The 23,420-nt window shown below is 45.9% G+C and overlaps 1 protein-coding gene and 1 long non-coding RNA gene across 5 annotated transcripts in view; both read right to left on the bottom strand.

The window, feature by feature from the left end:
* ntm (neurotrimin) overlaps window positions 1-23,420 on the bottom strand; it is a 126,112-nt gene that overhangs the window by 84,843 nt on the left and 17,849 nt on the right. For 3 of the 4 annotated variants that reach the window (XM_052046285.1, XM_052046281.1, XM_052046282.1), the window contains exon 2: window positions 32-180. The exons of the other annotated variant lie outside the window; for it this stretch is intronic. In XM_052046285.1, the coding sequence (XP_051902245.1) occupies window positions 32-161 (130 nt within the window). In that variant the 5' untranslated portion in view covers window positions 162-180. The remainder of the gene's footprint in view (window positions 1-31; window positions 181-23,420) is intronic. 4 annotated transcript variants of the gene reach the window in all.
* Window positions 12,030-18,461, bottom strand: LOC127587843 (uncharacterized). Its single transcript, XR_007958879.1, has 2 exons — window positions 16,632-18,461; window positions 12,030-16,567 (listed from the first exon to the last, which is right to left on the bottom strand). It is a non-coding gene; the product is annotated as an uncharacterized LOC127587843 (long non-coding RNA).

The following is a 23,420-nucleotide window of genomic DNA, read 5'->3' as shown; positions in this document are numbered from 1 at the left end:
GAAAACAGGAATAATCCTTTCCTGCCTCTACCTTCTTTGCCAAACAGCAAACGGGTCAATACGCCATCATTATAGCGCTTCACACTTCGGTGGCTGCAAATCGACTGCCGGCAGGAAGATGGAGTAAGGCAATGATGCCAAAGCAGATGATGAGACATCATCGCTCATCTTGTCTGCCATCTAAAAAGAAAATAATATACCGTATATAATTCAGTTACCCAGAGTATTTTATAGATCTTAATATTATTTAGGTGTAATATACATTAAAATGTTTACATTTGTAAAACATACAACAAAACAAGACAGACATACAAAACCGAGGCAAGTTCAACAAAAGATTAGCATCAGGCAAAAACAAACAATGTTCCTGAGAAGCTCAGGAAGAGACTAATGCAAAACAGTACGCAGAAGGCAGTGGTGCCAGCGTTCCAGTGTCAAGTTTTCTAAATATTTGGAAGTTTCCGTTTTCGTGTCTCATTTTGTATTTGTCAAAATAATCCCCTTGGTATATGTTCATGAATGACACCATGTTAGATTTTCATAGTGTTTTTTCTTGTTAGATGACATAAAAAAGCCGTTGAAGAAAATTGTAATAAGTCTACGGCGAGACAGACCTTGAATGAGCACGCCAGCACCACCCACTTCCTCATCCGACAGCGAGACGACCCAGGATTCATTCGGTTCCATAGCTGTGAACGTGGCATCCTGACATGGATATTCGGTCAGTACTGACCCTGGAAAACTGCAAAGAATTTGTCCGTGTAAATGCCGCATTGAATTGGGGAGACGGCCCAGCGAAGACACTTTTCAATGCCGGTACATCACGGGTTCGCCTCTTGCAGGAAAGTATAGCTGCGCGCGTTAGCTGTCATGATGTTTGGACATGTAGTTCCACGAGCTATTATAAACTTGCTTTAACCCAGTAATTCTTAATCTGGGTTCAATTGTACCCCAGGGGTTTGGTGAATCGGTCTAATGGGTCCAACGGAGCCTCTGCCATGGAGGTTAAGACACACCCAACTCAACATGTCAATTAGTTATGACACGCCCGCTTGGCCATCACTGGCTGCAGATGATCACATTACATTACAATGCTTGTCCAGTCAATGCTGCGGAAAATTTTGTTCATTCAGTAGTCAATGTGTGACTGTCATGATAGTACCTAGTGTGATTTTTAAAAAAATGTTTGAATACATGCTATTTCGAACCAAAAAACAAAGTGGTCGGACGAATATGAACTACATGGATTCACATGCATCACGGAATGTGATGAGACTCAACGTCCTATCTGCATGATTTGTTAGGCCAAGTTGAACAACTCTAGTCTTCCAATGGCAAAACTGAAGGAACACTTTTTGAATCAGATTTTCTTTTTCAGTACTAACGGTTTGGCGAAGGTGCATATGAATTGGTTGGGTTCGGTACCTCTAACAAGAGGAACCACTGCTTTAACGCTTTCAGGGACAGTGGTTACTACAGTGGACAGCTTTTCATGTTATCAGGTTACAGGGTGCAAGAAAGGGTTAATAATAATAATAATGATAATAATAATAATAATATGTTTTATTTATAAGCCTTTCAAGACACCAGGACACTTTACAATCAGGAACAAAAAAAAATAAAACACAGAACGGGTTGAGCAGCGGCAGCCAGATGCGCCAGCATTCACTCAACCCTGAAAGTCGGAAGAAACCACAGGGGAGTGAGAGGGGGAGAAAAGAAGAACACGCTCGAACTGTCCTCATTTTGAGGATAGTTTGAGTACAACCAATATAACCAAAAACACATTTGGATTCCGTTTTTTTCTTGATAAACCAAATATATTTTTTCCTTCTGACCACCACAGGTACACTTTAAGATGAGAAGTGATTGAAGGGTTTTTATTTCTGCTCACACTGTTGCCATGGTGATGCGCTGTTTACGAAGAAAATGAACCTGTTTTTGAGATTCGAAACCCAAGTGAAAACTCATGAAACTTTACACACACATGCGCGGTGATATTCACACACAGCTACGGCGAATGGAATGCATCTACAGTAATCCCTCGTTTATCGCAGTTAATGGGGACCAAAACCACCCGCGATAAACGAAAATCCACGAAGTAGAGACCAATTGAAAAAAAACTAAAAATGAATATGTTAAGTCCGCAAACAGTCCGCGAGAAGCTGCGAAAGTCAGCAAAACAGTCACATAGAGCAACGTATATGAATTTTATTTATTTATGTATTTATTTTTATGAATATGTTTGAAAAAAATCTGTGACGCACTGAAGCCGCGAGAAACGAACCTCGAAATAGCGAGGGATCACTGTATAGTGTTAATCTTGAAAGAATAAAGCCGTGTTGTTTCCAGCCAATACTTTGAAATAAGTCTACCGAGTGAGATTCCATTTTTGATGTGAAAGAGGCAGCGCTGGATGGTCTTTTTATGGCACAAGACATACTTTGGAGATTGAGCATATCAGGGAGAGTGCATCAGACAGCATGCTTGTTGCGAGCCACACACGCGTTGATAATGGAAATAATATCTCTTCCTACCTTTGTGCACATGATGAACAGTTTTCGTTCATCTATTATCCCTCAAAAAATGCGATTCATTATTGAGAAGAAGAATAATTTCTACAGAAACAATGAACGCCTCAGGTTACAAGCGAGCTCACAGAACCCAGTGAGTACATAACTTCAAGTTCCACTATATTTCTATATTTTTCATGTTTATTTTTAACTACACACCGATGAAAACAAAATGGATATAGGTGTGAATGTTGGTTTGTCTCTATATGAGCCCTGCGACTGACTGGCGATTAGTCGAAGTCAGCTGGGAGATGCTCCCCCCCGCCCTCCCACGACCCTCTTGGGTATAAGCGGTGTTGAAAATAGATGGACGGATGAATCCCCAATACCTTTTTTGGGGGGGCGGGGGGTGAGACAGCTATTTGGCCAGCTGCCTCCTGCTGTCACTGGTTGCTATGCTGGGGACAGAGTTATATGTTGGTTTTTCAGCTGCCCCCTCAATGACTGGAACATACTCTTCTTCATCTCACATCCCCCTCCCCACCTCCCAGGCTAACTGACTGTAATGAAATTGCCTGACACAACCTTGCGAGCGGGCCTAATTGATTGAAGGAATTGTGGAACTGGAAAAATAGATTGCAAAGTGGAAAAATGTGGAGAACACTGCTATCCCAGAAAATACAGTTGCCTCATATGGCAATTTTATGGGTTAAAATATATATATGCCTATAGGCATGAAAAAGATCATAGCTTTATGAAAAATACAGAAACAAATGCCTTTTAAATTATTTTGATTGTCATTATCGGCAAGGTTGGTTGATCAAAAAGTAGATCTTCCCCCAAAAAAGGTTGGAGACCCCGGCTCTACAGGATGCACTGCAGGGGAAAAAAATTTAATCATGAAGGCTCATTGTGTATTTGGAGCCAAGTTAGTCATTTTGATAACCAAAGAACCTGACATAATTGCTGAAAAGTCAAAAATCTCAACCAGCTAAACCATTCTGCAGCCAATTGATTGGGAGACAGGGACATTTTTTAGGGAGTACTCTGAAGACCACTTACAAATTTTGACTTTTGACAAACGATGATGCAGGATAAGAGTGAAAGTCCATGATACAGAATTCACAATTATCACAATTAGTCCTATGAAAAGTACATTGCCACTGTATCTTGTCAGGACAAAGCTACATTTGTAAACATATATGAATGTTGTCCAAAGTTGCAGTGAACTCTAAGTTCTCACCATATTTTCATCACATTGCACAATGACAAGAATTCCCCTATTTTTTCCTGATGAGTTTATAAGCGTGGATTTAAGTAGAATTTACAAATGTGGAGAGTAATTTCTGGTTAAAGGGTTAAATGTGACATACACAACTTTGTCGTGACCGTATAACTATTTTGGGGGCCGGGGGTATCTTTTTGTAGCTATTAAACAGTGTGGTGAGGTACAGGAAAAAGCACTTTTGGGGGGGGGAAGAACTAAACATTTTCAGAATGATGAGAACATTTCAGCAGCTGTATCCGAGGTGGATGTTGTCAACGGCAGCTAAAATAGAAAGAGACTCTTCATTTCTGAGATAGGGTCATATTTAGTCGAGCAGCAGTCAAACCTATTCAAATCCAAGCAAATTCAATTTTTATTTATAAAGCACTTTTCATTGATTTAAAACACAGCAACATGTGTGTTCCAGAAAAAATGACACTTAAAAGAAAGAAAAACAAATTAATAGGAAATGAAGCCTCTCCTCCCATCCCCACATTCCAAACACATACACACTCATCAGAACACACCAAACTACATGTAAACGGACACACGCAATGCAGCTGTGACAAGTAGGGAGACGTGCCAAGGAACTGAGGATGCAGGTGAGGAAAATGTTCAATGAGAGAAATTCACGCCAAGAGCTACAACCACAGAGGATGCCACCGCAGAGACAACTGCGACCAAGGGAAACTGGGTGTAAACTCTTCAAGATATGCTTATTCATAATAAATAATTCAATGAATAATTAAGTGAAAAGATAAACTCTCAAAACATAAAAATCTGTTTAAAGTGAAAGTAAATAGTCTTGAGCCTCCTTTTAAGAATATCAACAATATGCGGTACTGATGCCCTCTGGCAGGCTCTTCCAGAGGCACAGGCCACCATGGTTGAGTGCTGACTCTCCGTTCTCAACACCTATCGAGGTTTCCACAAGAGTTGATTTAATGAATCCATATCTGATTGGTAGAATTTTACAAGACTGTTCAGACATTTGAATACTAGGAACCAATCAAATGGATCGCAAAATACATAGGGAGCCAATGAGCCAGTAATCTTAAAACAGGGGTCATGTGCTCCCGCCCTCTGGTCTTTAGGGGTGTTCATACGGCAACATTTGCTTCAGTGCTACGCCGGTGCTACCCCAGTAGAGCGGTCACACGTGCAAAGTTACACCGGTGTAGCCCCTGAAAACAGCTTACTCCAGAGCAAATTTAACCTCAGGGAGGTGGTTTAAAAATTTGCTCTGGAGCAAATGTTCTTTTGCGGGGCAGCACCGATGTAAAATGGTATGTGTGAATGCTACAATTTGCTCCGGAGCAAATGCTCGTTTGCAGGCGGGGAGTAGCTACGCTACGCATGAGAAGAGCTGATTACATACAGCGAGAATGCATTGCTTTCGTGCTCTGTTGTACTTTCGTCACGTGTTTGTTTAATAACGACACGAGACACGATGGCTGACAATAACAGTAACAAGTGGTACCTTGCCTCTTGGGTTATACCATCTCAACTAGAATGGGGGGAAGAGTCCCCAAACATAATCTTTCCTTTTGTAGAAGACTGGACTGTCTCTGAGTCATTTGTGTAGTTTGTTCCTTTTTTGTGTGTTCCCAACCCCCCGCCCCCACCCCATAGAATTTATTTTGTGATTTTCTCTCTTGATTTTCTGTTTGGCACATTATATATTTGCTTTTCTGAGTGTCATTGAAGTCATCGTTGATTTACGTTTTCGTGGGCGGTCATTGAACGCCTTGCAAGCATAAGGCACAGAGACCGAGAAGGAGAGGGACATGCCTGTACAGTAGTTGCTTGAGTTGTGTGTGTTTTAAAAAGAACTAACACGACAGCTCTTTGTTTTCTATTGTTTTGCTCTGCTGCAGAAACCGCCGTGTCACCGCAAGTGGGGCTGCACCGGTGCCATGCCGCAGTTAACACGCTTAGCGACTTTGTACATGTGACCGCTCCACAAAATTTGCTCTGGTGTAAAATATATCGCAACAAAATACATCGGTGCAGCACCAGAGCAAATGTGTGCCGTGTGAACACCTCTATTGTGAGCACAAGGCCTGCCGAGTTTTGGAGTAATTGTAGATTTAAGATTCTCCTTTTTGAAAGGCCAGAGAGCAGGGCATTGCATGAGTCTAAACAACATGAGAAAAGAGCATGAACCAGCACCTGCGTGTTCGCTGGAGAGAGAAACAGGCTGACTCAAGCTATATTCTTAAGGTGGTAAAAATCAAATTTGGTTACAATCTTGATGTGTTCAATAAACTTTAGCTCAGAGTCAAAATATGGCGCCCAGATTCATTCCACATATAAAAATTTTAAAGTCTTTAATTTTGGTGAAACATTTCCCTCTTGCTTTCAGGACCAATCATTAAAACCTCTGTTTTGTCCTGGTAACGTACCGCACAGCTGTGTGTCACCTGTATAAGGTCAAGTCAAGGTCATCTTTGTTGTCTAATATGCTTGATGTATAACAGGCAGCACAGATTAAATTTCTTCCTCTCAATCCTCAGTGCAAACATGCAAACATGCTCTACATTACACTGTGAAAGATGGTCCCATGCCTCCTGATGGATGGGAATCATTTAGAGATTAAAAAGTGGACCTAGGAAAACTAAGGAGTTGGTTGTGGATTTCTGCAGGAAACAGTCCTCACCAGCATCGATGAACATCCAGGGTATGGACTTAGAGAGGGTGACCTCCTACAAGTACCTTGGTGTTCTCCTGAAAAACCAACTGGACTGGTCTACAAACACGGACACCCTGATTAGGAAAGGACAGAGCCGACTCTTCCTACTCAAGAAACTGAGGTCTTTTGGGATTCAGGGGTCGCTCCTTAAGACTTTCTATAACTCAGTGGTGGCCTCGGCCATCCATTATGGCATTGTCTGCTGGTCAGGCAGCATCTCAGCCCGGGACAGAAAGAGACTGGAGCGACTGGTCAGGAAGGCCAGTTCTGTCCTGGGTTGCTCCCTTGACACTCTGGAGAAGGTGGGCAAAAGAAGGATCCTAACTAAGCTAAAAGCTATGATGGCCAGTCCCTCCCACCCTCTCCAGCCCGCCCTGACAGCACTTGGTAGCTCCTTCAGCCAGAGACTGTTACACCCGCGCTGCAAGAATGAGAGATACCGACGCTCGTTCCTACCGACTGCTGTCAGGCTGCTGAATAAAAATAACAATAATAACAATAATAAGAAGAAGAAGAAGAATTAAATGATGTGAAAGACAATTGTAAATAGCACTGCAATTTATCAATTTTGTGTTTATATTGCACTTAATTGAATGGTGTTTGTTGTTCTTTCTTCTTTCTTCTTTCTAGCTACATTCTTGCTGCTGGAGGCTGTAAATTTACCCAGTGTGGGACAAATAAAGGATATCTTATCTTAAAATTCACCCTTTAGGCACCCCACGCTCAATTTCATTTGTTCTAAAGGAACATTTATCCTCATCTATCAAGAAATTTCAATCTGTGAGGTAGGGCCTGAACCAGCTAAAAACAGTACCAGAGAGGCCAAACACATTGCGGAGTCTGTTTAATAAAATCTGGTGATATACTGTGGTGAAGGTGGAACTGAAGACCGGTAACACCAGGAATCTGAGTGGATGTGAATCCACATGATACCAAATATAATTTTAAATCTTGAAGAGGGAGAAGGCACATGGTTGACTGGTTAGCATGTCTGCCTCACAGTGTAGAGGACTGGGGTTTGATTCTGGACTTCAGCCTTCCTGTGAGGAGTTTGCATGTTCTCCCCGTGCCTCTGTGGGTTTCCTCCAGGTACTCCTGTCTCCTCGCTCATTCCAAAAACACGCATGGTAGGTTAATTGAACGCTCTAAATCGGGGGTCTCAAACTCATTTTTGTCGCAGGCCACTTTGGTCTTCCCTCGGAGGGCCGTGATGACAAAAAAGCGAATTAACGTTTCATCATCACATCGTATTATTACTTGTACACCAAAAAAATGATTGGCTTACTAGTTTTGAAATCAGTCAACTATCTGTTGTTTTTTTTCAATTATTGTTCAAGTGAGTGTAAACAGGGTCGCAAAATTATTACAAATCTTAACATTATTTATTACACATGACAAATTGGCATTTTGGTATAGGTTTTAGCATGCATCATTGAAGTTGACATGGCAGGCCGAATCTGGCCCCCGGCCGGGCCTTGAGTTTGACATTGGTGCTCTAACTTGTCCCTACGTGTGAGCGGGAATCGTTGTTTGTCTACGTATGCATTGCGTTTTACTGGCAAAAAGTTCAGGGTGTCCCCCGTCTACTGCCTGAAGACAGCTGGGATAAGCTTCAGCATGCCCGCGACTCTCGTGAGGGGTTCGGATAATGGATGGATGGGTCTTAAAGACGGTTGTCTAGGTTACTGTGGTTTGTCCTATGTCCAGAGTGATATTTCAATTGTTTAAAAAAACGTTTTTTCTCTTTTTTTTCTTAAAAATGCAAAGTTGGATTCAGGTTGGTAAAGATTGAAATTGTTGAAATCTAAATCACTCTTCTTTAGTCGCATCACCAGCGGGAGAGACACCTAGTAGTTCACATTTCAAATATGTTCTTTGAAGAAGCCATGGAATGTTTTTAAACATGATGTGGGAATTGGATCTCAAAGGCAGGCTGTTGGGTTTAATTTGGGAAAGCTCATCCAAGTGGCCTTACATCAACCGGGGAAAAATCCAGCATTGTTTGCTTCGCTAAGAGTATTGGATCAGGTCTTTTCAAAGTTATATTCTGAGATAAAAGACTGGCCCCGATACCATCGATCTTGCTTCTGAAGTGGCTTGCAAAGTCCTTTCAGCTTAATTGTTCAACTGAGTTAAGGCAAGCGCAATAACATCTCAATGTCGATCCACTGACAGTAGTAAGTATGCAGCTGGAGAAGGAAATCTCGCAGCGACCAACAATTCTGACTCTGTAACTAACGAGAATCTAGGAAAGCAAGGTAGAAAGTGAGTCTCCTGTTCGATAACGTTAGGTGATGGAACTACACTGATAGATAATTACCCATTATCTAGCTTCCATTTCGCACAAAGGACTTTACAAACCGCTGCATTAATTGCAGCTACTGAATGTTGACATTAAATCAATTCTTTACAGAAGAGAGGTGCATGTGTGCATGAGCAGACCTTGCTCCAACTATCACCAATGGCTTAGGTACCAGCAGTGGAATAGATAAAGGATGAATCCAGAGACAACTGGAATGATGGAGCAGGTAATGCGCTCCTCTGCCTGCTTGAGCAAGAGACAATTGCATGCCACAAATACCGATCGGCCAAATATTTCCACGGTCACAGTCATATATTCTTCGATTCACAGAATATTCTAAAGAACATTGAGGCAGTTTTACAGTCGTTAGGAATGTCCTCAATTTCTTTTTTTTTTTTTGTAATGGTAGACATATTCAGTGGGGCTCAACACCATAATTTTTAGTAATTATGATGCAATTATTACTGCGACCTTGACTGAAATTATAGAACGTATTCGGCATTCATTCACCTGTCAAAAAAAAAGGGGGGAAAAAAAATTTACCCGGAAGACATGGAAATGCATGATACTCTATCCTCAGCTTCTTTTCTACATCTAATTTCATACACAGAGAGATAGCTTTAGCGAGCGAGCATGAGAGAGAGAGAGAGAGAGAGAGAGAGAGAGAGAGAGAGAGAGAGAGAGAGAGAGACAGAGAGAGAGATAGAGAGATAGTGTCCTGGGGACAGGGCGAGAAAGGCATGCAGTAAATAAAGTAGTCATCTCCTGCCACCAAGTGGAGAACAGATGTATTTTTAATTATTTTTCAATGATGTTTTGAAATCTCACACACACACTATCACAATCATGATTAGAAATGGCACCGTGTAAATCTACTTCCTTGTTTAGGATAAAAATATTCACTTTACTTTTAATTAGCATGTCGAAGGAGTACCCAAAATCTGTTTGCGGCCTATGAATGGAATTAAAAATTGAGGTCGCTTTTACTGGCCCGATAAACTTCAAAGTTAGCTAATGAATATATTTATATGGGTTCATTCAAGTTCTCTTTCAGGTCACACTCTCGCTGTTTTAATCTTCCGGTGCATCGGAAAGCAGATCAACATGAAGAAAAGTTAAGGCAAAATGTTGATCAGTATTAAATGAAGAAGAGTAATGGAGTTTCCCTCCCAGCGCAGGCTCTGATAAATGAAGAAGAGGATGCTGAGCATGACTCCACTTGCCTTTCAGAGACCTTGTTCGTGGACTGGTATGATATCCGCTAATGAGTGAAACGTGAAATGAATGAATGCTTGCATGGGAAGAAGAGGCAATCTCGGACGGAAGGGTTCTGCCTCAGGGCCATCATGGTTGGGAGGCCATCTGGTACCCATTGCTCATGCTCGGAATTTCTGATTCAGAGGCTTGAATGGAGGTGTTTTATTTGCGCTTCACCAACCAGAACATTTTGAGAAGGTGTAGCGGTTAGGCTCACAACACAGATGCAAAATTACACTCAACAAAGGGAATACTACACACATCTCTTAAACATCATAGTCTGAAAATTAATTGAAAAAAGGGAGGGAAGCTGATAACCTGGGTGTCAAAGGTGGTTGCGGAACCTTTGACGTAGTACATGTAAAAACAACACAAACAAATATGTAGTCTTTTAGCACATGAAGATATACTTCACTCTTTGAAGTCAAGATGGCGCCCGAGTAGGCAGCCGTCAGCAAGTGCTCTCATGAGCCTTGCTTTTTTTTGTTGTTCTTGTGTTTCTTTTGTCACTTTGTGTTTGTTGTTACGTCGTGTAGACTTGATGTGGACCTTTTTCAGCATTTTTTGGCCACGACATTCATCAAGGAGGAGACTCTGTGCTTGGTGGTTGCGCCTTCTCGGCAGCATGGGTATACCAGCACTGTTTTTGACTGGAGGAATGTCGGCGCCATTTGACTGTCGTTGCTGGACAGTCCCGGGGCGCTTGTGTCTTGCGCCTGTAATGGGCAGCATTTTTCACAGCCCCGCTTTGTTCAGCGGAGAGATCGGTGCTGTTGAACGGTCTGCAGCTGGATGGATGGAGGTCTTGAGGAGCCGACGATGAGAAGAAAGGAGCGTTGGCGCGGAGTGCCGATGCGGATTTGGAGCTGGGAGTCGCGGCTTGGAGTTTGAAGCGGATTACGTGGGACAGGAGAAGTGAACTAATCTCTTTTCGTCAATGGATGCTACAGCTTTGTGTTTGCTTTCAAAACTTAGCTTGTAGCAGACGTATGCACATTTTCAGCATGACGTCTATGATCCACTGGAGAAAGGACACTTTGATCCTCTCCTCTTTCATCTAGAACTGCTTCAGACAACAAAGTGTATGCAGAAAATTGGTGAAGATTGAACGACTGTCTGTGTCCTATGTGTTGTCTTGTGTTATTTCTGTTATTTTGACTTCAAAATGGCGCAGCGAGAGTGGCTGCCTTTCCAGCAGCTCCTATATTTTGTTGTTCTACTTCTTACTTTCATAACTTTGCTGCTGTGAATTGTGAATTTCTCCATTGTGAGACTAATAAAGGTTTTCTTCTTCTTCTTCAAACTACATGTTACTAGGACAGTGTAAAATATGATCCAAAACACAAAAACAAATCCCAAAACAAAAAAATCAATAAACAGAAAATAATTAAAAAAATGCCAAAAACTAAAAATAATCACACCAGCAGATCTAAACTCAAAAGCAAAACCAACCAAAAGAAACATTAATTGCAAATAAAAAGAAAAAATGTTAAAATAAAGAAGCATAACAAATCAAAAATTATTAAAAAAAACAAACAAACAAACAAAACAATGTAACTTGCCTATTGTTTTCTTTTCGCATAGAAGGTAACTTAACGGCAAAAGCGCCGGCTTCCCGTTCTTACTCCCCCTGTTGGTCATTTGTATTGTTTATGTTCCTCTGGACGGGTTGTAACTGGGAAAGTACACACCTTGTGTGTGTGTGTGTGTGTGTGTGTGTGTGTGTTTTTACACTCTTGGCCAATAAATTAGATTCTGATTAGAAAATGGATGGCTTTATGGGTGTAAGTAACAAGGGTTAGGCCAGGGGTCTCCAACGTGGTGCCCGCGAGCACCAGGTAGCCCGTGAGGACCACACCAGTAGCCCGCCAGTGCTAGGATTGTGATTTGCTCGTAGAAATTATGATTTAAAAATGCAAACATGGGCAGTATTATAGATTCTATAGCTACCTATTTAGCTATCTAACTAGCTAGCTACAGTATACGTCTAGCTAGCTAATGTTCTAATATTATTAAATTTAATTTGTACAAATGTTATTTCAGACGCGTATCAATTTGGTAGCCCTTCACACAATCAGGACACATGAAGTAGCTCTCACTCTCAAAAAGTTTGGTGACCCCTGGGTTAGGCAGTATTACAATAATACGGTAACCTGCTGTGTCTAAAAATAGCAACGGTGTAACTTTCAACACCATCATTTAAAAAAATGCAACCTATAAGGACCTACTATGATGTTAGATATGCATTTCTATTTGCTATGCAAAAATTATAATTGTTTTCAACTTACTTTTACAATAACCATTGAAAACTCATAGTCGACCATGTTTCTTGTAACTGCACAGAGAATGATCGCGACCCAAGCACATTGAGTCATTTTGAAATGCTGCGGGATCTGGCGATCATTGAGAAAAAGGAAGCAAGGTAGGTGGCAGGCAGCACAAAGATTTCGATAGATAGAGCCTTCACTCTGAGTGGCTCTCATATAAACAGGAAGTACCGCAATGTCCTCTATGTTAGAGTCCCAATTAGAAAGTGACACGTGGCTTGAACATATCATAGCTGCATGGCTGATGTAACAAACCAATCTGCATCAAAATTGCAAAAGAATTTAATTGAGTTAAGAGCAAAGAGACAGAAGAGCCCATGCGTCGTGTGAAATCCAACGACCTTTCAAGCCGGAAAGCCCAGAATTACCAGTTATCAAGCAATAGATTCAGCTCGTAAGCAGTGAGTGAAGCCCAGCTCGACCGTTTTTCAATGCCCTTGTCTTTGATACTTCATTGCTTGCATACAAAGGGAGTTAGGGCATTACTACGTCAGACAGGAGTCAAAAATTTTCAGCTTAGCTCAGAGCTAGACAGCAACTTGACGACAAGAGGATGTATTTATAACTGGTGCAAAGGGATAAGCAGTTCAGAAAATAGTTGGGTGGGTGGTTTGAAGAACACTGTAGATTCTGCCGTGGCATCCTGGAGGTCAAAGTAAGTTATCCTAAACAAACTTAAGGTTGATGCTGTTGTGCCATTAGCGCCTCTAAGTTTTCAAAAAAGTGAATTTGTGGCTTGGTAAATCATTTTAGACAACATATAATGTAGACAAAGCACTATAAAAGTGCACTTCCTTTACTATTATGACAAGATTGGATATTTAATTTTTTTGCCAACTTGCCCAACCTCAGCTGGCGTTGAACCCCTCGTCAATGATGCTGACATCAGACCCATAGTGTGTAAAAGTGGTAAAGGTACCGTGCCTCCTTCACCTTCTCTGAGCCTGGATGTGTCATTTACTCTAATAAATGGCTTGATTACCCCATTCAACTCAACTCAACTCAACTGTATTTATAGAGCATTCAGTATGAACGGAAGAGAATGCGACACAGGTTCATCCAATCCAGGTGACTTTGAGCCCTTCATTACCGTACAAAAATTTCAAAGGCCTGCACAAGCCTACAGTTGACAAATATGACCAACATCCCCTCATCTACACTCCCCAGGTGGGTAAGGAAAATTTCAAAACCCCATTTGTAGGAGGAAAAAAAAAAGAAGAAATCTTGAAAAGGGATCACATATTTGTGACCCTGATGTAATCAGCCAGGCGATAGAGGAGAGCATTGTAGACAACTATTGAATTTTGGTCACTATGGCGGGACTTGGTGCGAAAGTCATTGGAGGAATTAGTGGTTCCCCGGAGGTGAGCACTTCTCGTCAAAAAATGTATAGTTGCAAAAACTGGGTTTCTTCAGCCGCAAAATATGTGGAGTTGTGGGCAAAACAACAAAGAGCATTTCCTCAGAAAGGGGCCACAAGGCTCAGGATCACCTGCGTAACGTTCCATAAGCCTCTGATTGGGGGTGTTCAAAGTTGGAGAGCGCGTAGCAGCATTTCTGTTGCTAACTTGTGCTTGGCATCGTGCTTGCTTCATTGGCAGCAGGGGGTAGCATCATTCTTTGTGCTGCTTGAGGACTCAAATCACTTGAAGCAGGTCTGAGGTGGTAAGGTGTGCTCAGCACATTTTGGGGCAGATTGTATTGTTACAGACACAAGTAGAACCCGAATGTAGTACACCAGACCTGAGTTATCATTGACAATTAACTTAAATGTCCGATGTGACAGACGGGCGAATAAAAAAGTTCAAAAACAAGTGCAGAACCAGAGTCTCTGTTGACCTGGAAAGGGTGGGGTGGGGTGGGGTGGGGTGGGGTAAGAGGGGGGGGGTTGAGCAACAGCACAATACCAGGCAGCCGTGGAGATAGACCAACACAAAGCAGAAAGGGCTGAGGTGATGATCAGGAAAACCACAAGGAAGGTAAGTCAGAGGCAAATAAGATAAGGTAAGATGTCCTTTATTTGTCCCACACTGGGGACATTTACAGTCTACAAGCAGCAAGATTGTAGAGTCGGCAAAAGGAAATCAATCCCAAGACGAGTACTGGAGTGTCATTAATGAAAGTGAAAGAACAATCAGGGAAAGAGTGGGTCAGCGTGAGAGACTTAAATTGTGGCTGATTGCTGATTCGGTAATTGAGTTGAGCAGAGTGAGGAATGAACGTGGACGTTAGTGACTGGTAGAATGGAGCAGTGGAGAAGTGTATGCAAAAACTCAGCACAGAGGTAAAACATCCATCCATCCATCCATCCATCCATTTTTGAATCCGCTAACCCTCACAAAGGTCGGGGGCGTGCTCGAGCCTATCTGAGCTGTCTTCGGAAGTGTTGTTTTATCACTATCACACTCCTTAATCGTGGTCACTGAATGCTCAATATGGTACCTCATGGCAGGGAGGATGAAAAAAGAAGGTGAAAAAGGAACAAGAAAAAAAATCACAGGGAGTTACAAAATCCTTGTGATGTCAAAAGTACGGATAACACTGCATGTTTTTTTTGGTTTGTTTGATCTTTCTGCCACTAAGTGCCTGTCATCAGCCAGACAAGGTCCTTCACGAATGTCACATTTGACATAATAAGCTTCAAAGCTGGTATGATTCCTCAGATCATGACGACGATAGCACTGGTGGTAATCCGGTTTTACGATGGTTCTCATCCTCCCATCTGCTCTGCTCTCAACACTGTCTGCCCGGGACTCCATCTAAATTCTGTCCCTGTGCCATCTGGCCTCAGCTGTTAAATCTTTCTTTCATTACTTCTCTCTGTTGCTCCCCATTTGCCCTCCATCACCCTGGTATTTAATTAGACAGTCCGAGCTTGTATCTTGACGGCTCAGCTTTGCATTTGTGAAGCAGGCTTTGATTCTTTCATTGATGGGTGCAAAAAAACAAACTTACGCCAAAGTAGGTCTGTCCATGTGAAGCAGAAGTTGGACTGGAAACAAAATGAGCCAAAATCTTTTGACCTTATAAAGTCCAAACAAATCTGACAGATTTGGGTCCTGTTTACAAAATTATATTTTGGTTTCATTTTTCAGTCTTTTTTTTTCAACAGAGTCAAGTCAAGTCAAAAGTATTTATAGAGCACTTTCAAACAGCCATCGCTGCATACAAAGTGCTGTACATGGAGCAATTTAACATGCACAATAAACAGAAAGACAAATCGGTAATAAAGGCGGTCGAAAGCACCAAACAGTAAAACCAAGAACAAATCCAAGTCATGCTGAGTCGAATGCCAAAGAATACAAGTGAGTTTTGAGGAGGGTTTTGAAGATGGGCAGCGAATGTTCAGTGGGAGGTTATTCCTGAGAGAGGGACCAGCAACAGAAAAGGCTCGATCCCCTCTGAGCCTCAGTTTAGTTCTTGGTACTTCTAATAATGTCTGGTCCACAGACCTGAGGCGCCGGGAAGGTGTGTAGGGGCGGATGAGCTAAGAGAGGTAAGGTGGCGCGAGATTATTCAGAGATTTGAAAACAAATAGGAGGATCTTGAAAATAACTCTAAAATGAATGGGGAGCCAGTGAAGGGATGACTGAGTAGGAGTTATGTGCTCCCTCTAACGAGTACCAGTCAAGAGGCGAGCAGCGGTATTCTGGACCAGCTGAAGGCGCTTAATGGAGGACTGGCTGACTCCAAAGTAAAGGGCATTGCAGTAATCGAGCCGGGATGTGACAAAGGCCTGAATTACTGTCTCAAAGTGTTCATGTGAACAGAGGTAGGCGAAGTAGCCAAAACTCAAGTAAGAATACTGTTACTCAGGTAAAAAAAAAAGACTTGAGGCAGGCTATCAGCTTAATTAACAAACAATTAGAGGGAGGCAGACAGACAAGAATGAGGACATGAAGGCAGTGTGGGGTGTGCATATGCCTGTAATGTATTGTCCAATGTGTGTAGAGTACCGTATTTTAACGACCATTCGGCGCACCGTATTGTTGGGGGCAGTCTCAGTAACGGGTGCTATTTCTGTATTTGACACATACACAAAATGCACTGTATTATTGGACGCAGCCAGGCATGGTAAAACAGACGCCATCTTCAACATACGGCATGCTAGGGGCGTGCCTTTAGCGTCCTCTTACACGCTCACCCTTCACTCATGGGCAACTGGTACCTGCTAGGGGCGTGCCTTTAGCGTCCTCTTACACGCCCACCCTTCACTCATTGGCGACTGGTTCCTGCTAGGGACATGGCTTTAGCGTCCTCATACATGCCCAACCTTCACTCATTGGCAGACTTCCGCATGCCTGTTGCCTTTTCTCTGTATAAACAGCGTGTCGGCCAGAAGTGCTCTCAGTCAGGCTTTGGAACTCGGCCTCCGCATTATAAGGCGTCCTGTCCATTATGGAGAAAATTTAAGACTTTTAATGGTGCCTTATAGTCGCGAAAATACAGTATATATATAGTCCTGTACTGTATGTATTGTCCAATGTATGTTGTTGTGTGTTGTATTGGTATGTATTGCCCAATGCATGTAGCAGCACAGAGGGCCTTTCCTCAGAGACAAGTTTCTCCGACTGGAGACCAAATAAAAGTCAAATTCAAATTCAAATTGACCAAGAGTACTGTGATTTCCGGACTATAGAGTGCACCTGATCATAAGCGGCACCCACTACATTTTTAATGGAAAAACCATTTTGGACACACACAAGTAACATGAGATATTTGCAAAGAAAGACGGTACACAGAAAGAGGTTTCAACGTTTAAAAACATAACTGAGCTGTGCTGATTCAGACCTGATGTATTTGCAATCGGCATTGTCACCCGGCTGATATTAAGAGTAAAATATCATCATTTGGGAGTTTGAACGTAATCGCACAATGGGTCGTGTGAACAGCCGTGAAGCAGGGGAGATTTGTTGTTTTGCCCATGGTTGGGGCACATACAACATGCCAGAATGTGCTCACAAGCCACTACTGTTGTCTATTTTTGTATACTTTTCTATTTATTAGTCCCATGTGACATATCTCCGTCTTTCATTTTATTAATGCTGTACAATTTCAGTCGGGAATAAAGCCTTCACCCATGGGGCCCGGCCGGGCACAGCCCGAAGAGGCAACGTGGGTCCCCCTTCCCATGGGCTCACCACCCATGAGAGGGGCCAAAGGGGTCGGGTGCGATGTGAGCTGGGCGGCAGCCAAAGCTACACCCTTAGCAGGGTCCTTGAGGGTATGTGGGAATTCGCCCAACCAGTCTACATGTGTTTTGTGGACTTGGAGAAGGCGTTTGACCGTGTCCCTCGGGGAGTTCTGTGATACGGGCTGTTCGGTCACTATACCACCGATGTCAGAGTTTGGTTCGCATTGCCGGCAGTAAGTCGGAATCGTTTCCAGTGGGGGTAGGACTCCGCCAAGGCTGCCCTTTGTCGCCGATTCTGTTCATAACCTTTATGGACAGAATTTCTAGGCGCAGCCGAAGCGTTGAGGGAGTCCGTTTTGGGGGCCTCAGTATTACATCCCTGCTTTTTGCAGATGATGTGGTGCTGTTGGCTCCTTCAAACGGGGCTCTACAAATCTCACTGGAGCGTTTCGCAGCCGAGTGTGAAGCGGTTGGGATGAAAATCAGCACCTCCAAATCTGAAACCATGGTCCTCAGTCGGAAAAGGGTGGAGTGCCCCCTCCGGGTCGGGGGGGAGATCTTGCCCCAAGTGGAGGAGTTTAAGTATCTTGGGGTCTTGTTCACGAGTGAGGGCAGGAGGGAGCGAGAGATCGACAGGCGGATCGGTGCAGCGTCTGCTGTGATGCGGACGTTGTATCGGTCTGTCGTGGTGAAGAAGGAGCTGAGCCAAAAGGCGAAGCTCTCAATTTACCGGTCGATCTACGTCCCAACCCTCATCTATGGCCACGAGCTATGGGTCGTGAACGAAAGAACGAGATCCCGGATACAAGCGGCCGAAATGAGTTTTCTCCGCAGGGTGTCCGGGCTCTCCCTTAGAGATAAGGTGAGGAGCTCGGTCATCCGGGAGGGGCTCAGAGTCGAGCCGCTTCTCCTCCACATCGAGAGGAGCCAGATGAGGTGGCTTGGGCATCTGATTCGGATGCCTGGTGAGGTGTTCCGGGCATGTCCCACCGGGGCCGGGTCCACAGGGGCAGCAGCTTTAGCAGGGAAGCCCAGACATCCCTCTCCCTAGCGACTTCTTCCAGCTCTCCCCGGGGATCCCGTGGCGTTCCCAGGCCAGCTTGGTGACACAGTCTCTCCAGCGTGTCCTGGGTCGTCCTCGGGGTGTCCTCCCGGTGGGACATGCCCGGAACACCTCAACAGGAGGCATTCGAATCAGATCCCCAAGCCACCTCATCTGGCTTCTCTCGATGTGGCGGAGAAGCGGCTCGACTCTGAGCCCCTCCCGGATGACCGAGCTTCTCACCTTATCTCTAAGGGAGACCGGACACCCTGCGGAGAAAACTCATTTTGACCGCTTGTATCCGGGATCTCGATTTTTCGGTCACGACCCATAGCTCGTGACTATAGATGTGGGTTGGGACGTAGATCGACTGGTAAATTGAGAGCTTTGCCCTTTGGCTCAGCTCCTTCTTTACCACAACAGCAAGATCTCTTCCCCGACCTGGAGGGGGCACTCCACCCTTTTCCAACTGAGGAGATTTGTTTCATTTTTGGAGGTGCTGATTTTCATCCCAACCGCTTCACACTCAGCTGTGAAACGCTCCAGTGAGAGTTGGAGAGCTCTGCTTGAAGGAGCCAACAGTACCACATAATCTGCAAAAAGCAGAGATGCAATACTGACGCCACCAAAACGGACCCCCTCAACGATTCGGCTGCCCCAAGAAATTCTGTCCATAAAGGTTATGAACAGAATCTGCGACAAAGGGCAGCCTTGACAAAGAGCCGGCAATGCAAACCAAACTCTGACATCGGTGGTATAGTGACCGAACAGCCCGTATCAGGGGGTTCGGTACCCCGTACCCACGAAGCACCCCCCATAGAACTCCCCGAGGGACACAGTCAAATGCCTTCTCCAAGTCCACAAAACACATGTAGACTGGTTGGGCGAATTCCCACATACCCTCGAGGACCCTGCTCAGAGTGTAGAGCTGGTCCACGGTTCCACGGCCAGGACGAAAACCACACTGCTATTCCTCAATCTGAGGCTCAACTTCCTGACGGACCCTCCTCTCCAGCACCCCTGAATAGACCTTACCAGGGAGGCTGAGGAGTGTGATCCCTCTGTTGTTGGAACACAACATCCGGTCCCCCTTTTTAAAAAGAGGCACCACCATCCGAGTCTGCCAATCCAGAGCCACTCTCCCCGATGACCACGCGATGTTGCAGAGGTGTGTCAACCAGGACAGCCCCACAACATCCAGAGCCTTGAGGAACTCCGGGCGGATCTCATCCACCTCTGGGGCCGTGCCACCAAGGAGCTTTTAACCACATCAGTGACTTCAACCACAGAAATAGGAGAGCCCACCTCAGAGTCCCCAGACTCTGCTTCCTCCAAGGAAGGCATGCTGGTGGAGTTGAGGAGGTCTTCGAAGTACTCCGCCACCGGCTCACAACGTCCCGAATCGAGGTCAACAGCGTCCCGTCCCCACTGTACATAGTGTTAGCGGTGCACTGTTTCTCCCCCTCCTGAGACGACGGATGATGGACCAGAATTTCCTCGAAGCCGTTCGGAAGTTGGCTTCCATGGCCTCACCGAACTTTTCCCACGCCCGGGTTTTTGCCTCGGCGACCCCCGAAGCTGCATCCCGCTTGGCCAGTCGATACCCATCAGCTGCCTCTGGGGTCCCACAGGCCAAAAAGGCCTGAAAGGACTCCTTCTTTAGCTTGACGGAATCCCTTACTGCTGGTGTCCACCAGCGAGTACGGGGGTTGCCGCCACGACAGGCACCACGAAGGCGGAGGAAGGCAACCCTCTCATCTCCCGGTATGAACCCCAATGTACAGGCACTGAGCAGGGGAGCAATGAGTATGCCCACACCTGCTCTGCACCTCTCACTGTGGGCAACTCCAGAGTGGAAGAGAGTCCAACCCCTCTCGAGAGAACTTGTACCAGAACCCAGGCTGTGTGTGGAGGTAAGTACGACGATATCCTGTCGGATATCACCCTACCAGTGTACCCGGAGTGGAGCCCCGACAGGCAGGGTCAAACACGCAGTCAGCGACCCTGGCAACTCCTGCAGCAGACCCGGTCCCAAGTGTATTGGTTCATCCTCTCCCTTGGGCTCCGATCGGTGACGCCGAGAGGGGGACACTACAGCCTGGGCAACTCAGTGTCTCCATATCCCCCGCCCAAGCCTTCGAACCGCACTGGAGAGTGGTCTCCACCGAAGTCGCAAGACTTCGTAAAGCAACCACGGGAAGAGGCAGTTACCGGTTCATTAGAGCTCCGGCCAATTGGCGTGGAGCCGGAGCGCCAGGGGCCTCGTCCGACGGTGGGAGGAGTCATCGCACTCCATTGGCTAGCTACCGCCCGCCCCAAACTGGGCAGCCCCCGGTCAATAGGGTGCTAGCCCGTCACACTCGCCTGCTCTACTGGGTGCGTAGAGAGCAGGGGAAACCCGGAAAGCGAGTGCCTCCATGCACCAGGCAAAACACGCAAGAGAAAGAAGTCCCCAGCACTTCGCATAGCAAGCTGGAACGTCAGAACTATGTGCCCCGGAATGTTCCCCGACCCGACTCAGATCACTGACCTAAGAAAGACCGCCATCATTGGGAAGGAACTGCCCGCTTGAACATCGATGTGGCCTGCCTCCAGGAGACACGCCTGCCAGACAGCGGATCCCTCAGGGAAGAAAACTACACCTTCTTCTGGCAGGGTCGGCCGCAGAAGGAACCGCGCCAGCATGGCGTGGGCTTTGCAGTGAGGAACTCCCTGCTCCACGCAGTGGAAACACCGACCGGCGGCACGTCCTGTCTCCTCTCCCTGCGCATGAAGACCACAGCAGGGTATGCCAACATCATCTCAGCCTACGCCCCCACCCTGACGTCCTAACCAGAAGCCAAGGATGAGTTCTACGAAACTCTCGAAAATGAAGTGAGACGTATCCCCAAGACCGAACTCCTCCTGATTCTCGGCGACTTCAACGCACGTGTGGGGGCCGATTGTCAGGCTTGGCCCTCTTGCCTTGGCCCACATGGAGTTGGCCGACTGAACGAGAATGGCCAAAGCCTCCTCGAGCTGTGCTGCCACCACGGCCTCTGTATCACCAACACCTTCTTCGCAGGCAATGACCGCCACAGGGTGTCCTGGAGGCACCCTAGATCCCACCATTGGCACCAGCTGGACCGAGCAATTACAAGAAGATCCAGCCTGAACGCCATCCTCCACACGAGGAGCTACCACAGCGCAGACTGCGACACCGACCACGCCCTAATCGCCAGTAAGGTGAGGCTGCAGCCTCGCAGAATCCACCACGCCAAGACCAAGGGTAAGCCGCGCATAAACACCTGTGGCACTGCTGACCCGGAAAAGGTGAACTGCTTCTCCACTACATTCAGAGATAAGCTGAAAGAGAAATATGACAACACCACAGAAGACCCCGTCTCTGGGACCAGCTCAGAAACGCCATCTACGACTCCGCAATGCTCGCCTTTGGGAAGAGAGTGCGGAAAAACGCAGACTGGTTCGAGGCGCACTGGCTAGAAATGGAGCCTGCAACAGGAGCCAAGAGAAAGGCAATGCTTGAGCACAAGAACAACCCCTGCCCCAACACCCGAGACACCCTCCGTGCTGCCAGGAGTAAAGCCCAGCAGTCAGCCCGCCGTTGTGCTAACAAATACTGGCAGGACCTCTGCATGGAGATCCAGTCAGCTGCTGACCAGGGCAGGACCAGGAGCATGTATGAGGGGATCAAAACGGCAACGGGTCCATCATGCAACAAAACCGCCCCTCTCAAGTCCAAGACCGGTCACACGATCCAAGACCAAAGAAGGCAAATGGACAGGTGGGTCGAGCACTACCTAGAGCTATATGCAACTCAAAACACCGTCGCAGGAGCAGCCCTTGACTCCCTGCCTGACCTTCCCCTCATGGAGGAACTGGATAGCGCACCCTCGCCTGACGAGCTTGCGAAAGCAATCGACGCTCTAAACAATGGCAAAGCACCAGGTCAGGATGGCATCCCCCCTGAGGTACTTCAGCATGGGAAACACACGCTCCTGCAACCGCTGCATCAGCTTCTGAGCCTCTGCTGGGAAAAGGGCCACATCCCCCAAGACATGAGAGATGCCTCCATTGTCACCCTCTACAAGAACAAGGGGGACCGCAGCGACTGTAACAACTATCGGGGCATCTCTCTGCTCAGCATCGTTGGGAAGATGTTCGCCCGCGTCGCCCTGAAACGGCTTCAGCGCCTCGCCTCACGAGTCTACCCCGAATCGCAGTGTGGCTTCAGGGCTAAAAGATCCACAGTGGACATGATATTCTCCCTCCGCCAGCTTCAAGAGAAGTGCCGCGAGCAGCAAAGACCTCTGTTCATTGCCTTCGTTGACCTGACCAAAGCGTTCGACCTGGTCAGCCGGAGCGGGCTATTTCAAATACTGGAGAAGATAGGCTGTCCACCAAAACTGCTCACCGTTATCCGCTCCTTCCATCAAGACATGCAAAGCACAGTCCGCTTCAACGGCGCTACCTCCCAGCCATTCCCAGTCAGCAGTGGAGTGAAGCAGGGGTGCGTCCTTGCACCAACCCTATTTGGAATCTTCTTTTCCATCCTCCTCCAGTATGCCTTCTCCGACTGCGAAGAGGGGGTATACCTCCGCACACGGCAAGATGGTAGCCTCTTTAACATGGCAAGACTGCGCGCCAAGTCTAAAACCTACAACATCCTGGTAAGAGAACTACTGTTTGCAGACGATGCTGCCCTCACTTCCCATAGTGAGGCAGGACTCCAGCACTTGGTGAACAGACTCTCACGTGCGTGCAGGAACTTCGGGCTCACGATCAGCCTAAAGAAGACAAATATACTAGCCCAGGGAACCACCGTCGCCCCCTCTATCACCATCGAGGACACGCCGCTGCAAAATGTTGACTCCTTCACCTATCTA

The sequence above is a fragment of the Hippocampus zosterae genome, chromosome 16, assembly GCF_025434085.1.
Source record: "Hippocampus zosterae strain Florida chromosome 16, ASM2543408v3, whole genome shotgun sequence".
Lineage (NCBI taxonomy): Eukaryota > Metazoa > Chordata > Actinopteri > Syngnathiformes > Syngnathidae > Hippocampus > Hippocampus zosterae.
This window is presented reverse-complemented; position numbering and strand designations above follow the sequence as displayed.